The sequence below is a fragment of the Seriola lalandi genome, unplaced genomic scaffold (genome assembly GCF_002814215.2).
Source record: "Seriola lalandi dorsalis isolate HSWRI2012SDOR001 ecotype SW California unplaced genomic scaffold, Sedor1 jcf7180002054964, whole genome shotgun sequence".
NCBI lineage: Eukaryota > Metazoa > Chordata > Actinopteri > Carangiformes > Carangidae > Seriola > Seriola lalandi.
In genome coordinates this window covers 192891-194766 of record NW_019525515.1, presented here as the reverse complement: position 1 = coordinate 194766, position 1876 = coordinate 192891, and the positions used below count along the sequence as shown (strand labels likewise).

Here is a 1876-nt window from a genome sequence, read left to right as displayed (position 1 = left end):
AGACAGCTCTCTGGTTTTCATGTTGGTTACACCTCTAACTATAAATGCTATAAAATCCCAATCTGAAACTGAGCGTAGACATTCAGTGCTATTTATTGTTTGAATAATCAGTGTAATAGGACACACCTGGGCAACAATACACACCTGTCAGTCACATGTTCCAATACTTTTGCTCACATGAAAAATGGGTGTGTTCAAAATAAAAGGTGCTATCTTCTAAGGTGGTTATCAGATCCAGATGTAAACACCTGGAAATAAAAGCTGAAATGTTGATCTCTTGTCTCATATTCATCTTTTGATGTCAAACCCAAATGTTTCCAGTCTGCAGCAAAAACAAAGGAACTGGCCTCATTGTTCCGAGACTCTAGGGGAGTGTATGTGTGTTTGTTTCTTACTTTGCGAAGCCGATGAAGTCTTCATGGTTAGTGTTCATGTAGGCCAGCTCAATGTCAATCAACAGCATCACCTGAGGGGGAGGGGTAGAGACAGACAGGTAGAGACAGACAGGTAGAGACAGACAGGTAGAGACAGACAGGTAGAGACAGACAGGTAGAGACAGACAGGTAGAGACAGACAGGTAGAGACAGACAGGTTGAGACAGGCAGGTTGAGACAGACAGGAAGACACAGACAGGTAGAGACAGACAGGTATAGACAGACAGGTAGAGACAGGCAGGTAGAGACAGACAGGTAGAGACAGACAGGAAGAGACAGACAGACAGGTAGAGACAGACAGACAGGTAGAGACAGACAGGTAGAGACAGGCAGGTAGAGACAGACAGGAAGAGACAGGCAGGTAGAGACAGACAGGTAGAGACAGACAGACAGGTAGAGACAGACAGACAGGAAGAGAAAGACAGGTAGAGACAGACAGGTAGAGACAGACAGGTAGAGACAGACAGGTAGAGACAGACAGACAGGTAGAGACAGACAGACAGGTAGAGACAGACAGGTAGAGACAGGCAGGTAGAGACAGACAGGATGAGACAGACAGACAGGTAGAGACAGACAGACAGGTAGAGACAGACAGGTAGAGACAGACAGGTTGAGACAGACAGGTAGAGACAGACAGGTAGAGACAGACAGGAAGAGACAGACGGACAGGTAGAGACAGACAGGTAGAGACAGACAGGTAGAGACAGGCAGGTAGAGACAGACAGGAAGAGACAGACAGACAGGTAGAGACAGACAGACAGGTAGAGACAGACAGGTAGAGACAGACAGGTTGAGACAGACAGGTAGAGACAGACAGGAAGAGACAGACAGACAGGTAGAGAAAGACAGGTAGAGACAGACAGGTAGAGACAGACAGGAAGAGACAGACAGACAGGTAGAGACAGACAGGTAGAGACAGACAGACAGGTAGAGACAGACAGGTTGAGACAGACAGGTAGAGACAGACAGGAAGAGACAGACAGGTAGAGACAGATCGGAAGAGACAGACAGGTAGAGACAGACAAGAAGAGACAGACAGACAGGTAGAGACAGACAGGTATAGACAGACAGGAAGAACCAGACAGACAGGTAGAGACAGACAAGAAGAGACAGACAGACAGGTAGAAACAGACAGGAAGACACAGAAAGACAGGTAGAGACAGACAGGAAGAGACAGACAGACAGGTAGAGACAGACAGGAAGAGACAGACAGACAGGTAGAGAAAGACAGGTAGAGACAGACAGGAAGAGACAGACAGGTAGAGACAGACAGGTAGAGACAGACAGGAAGAGACAGACAGGTAGAGACAGACAGGTAGAGACAGAAAGACAGGTAGAGACAGACAGACAGGTAGAGACAGACAGGAAGAGACAGACAGGTAGAGACAGACAGGTAGAGACAGACAGGAAGAGGCAGACGGGAAGAGACAGACAGACAGGTG

General features: G+C 47.5%; 1 protein-coding gene across 5 annotated transcripts in view; it reads right to left on the bottom strand.

Moving 5' to 3' along the window:
- The window catches only part of LOC111646084 (dynamin-1-like), a 21820-nt gene that overhangs the window by 7674 nt on the left and 12270 nt on the right, over positions 1-1876 (bottom strand). For all 5 annotated transcript variants that reach the window (XR_002759933.2, XM_023395483.2, XM_023395484.2 and 2 more), the window contains exon 12: positions 396-466. Coding sequence is in view for 4 of the 5 variants with exons in the window: in XM_023395483.2 (XP_023251251.1) it covers positions 396-466 (71 nt within the window). In the remaining variant the exon portion in view is untranslated. The remainder of the gene's footprint in view (positions 1-395; positions 467-1876) is intronic.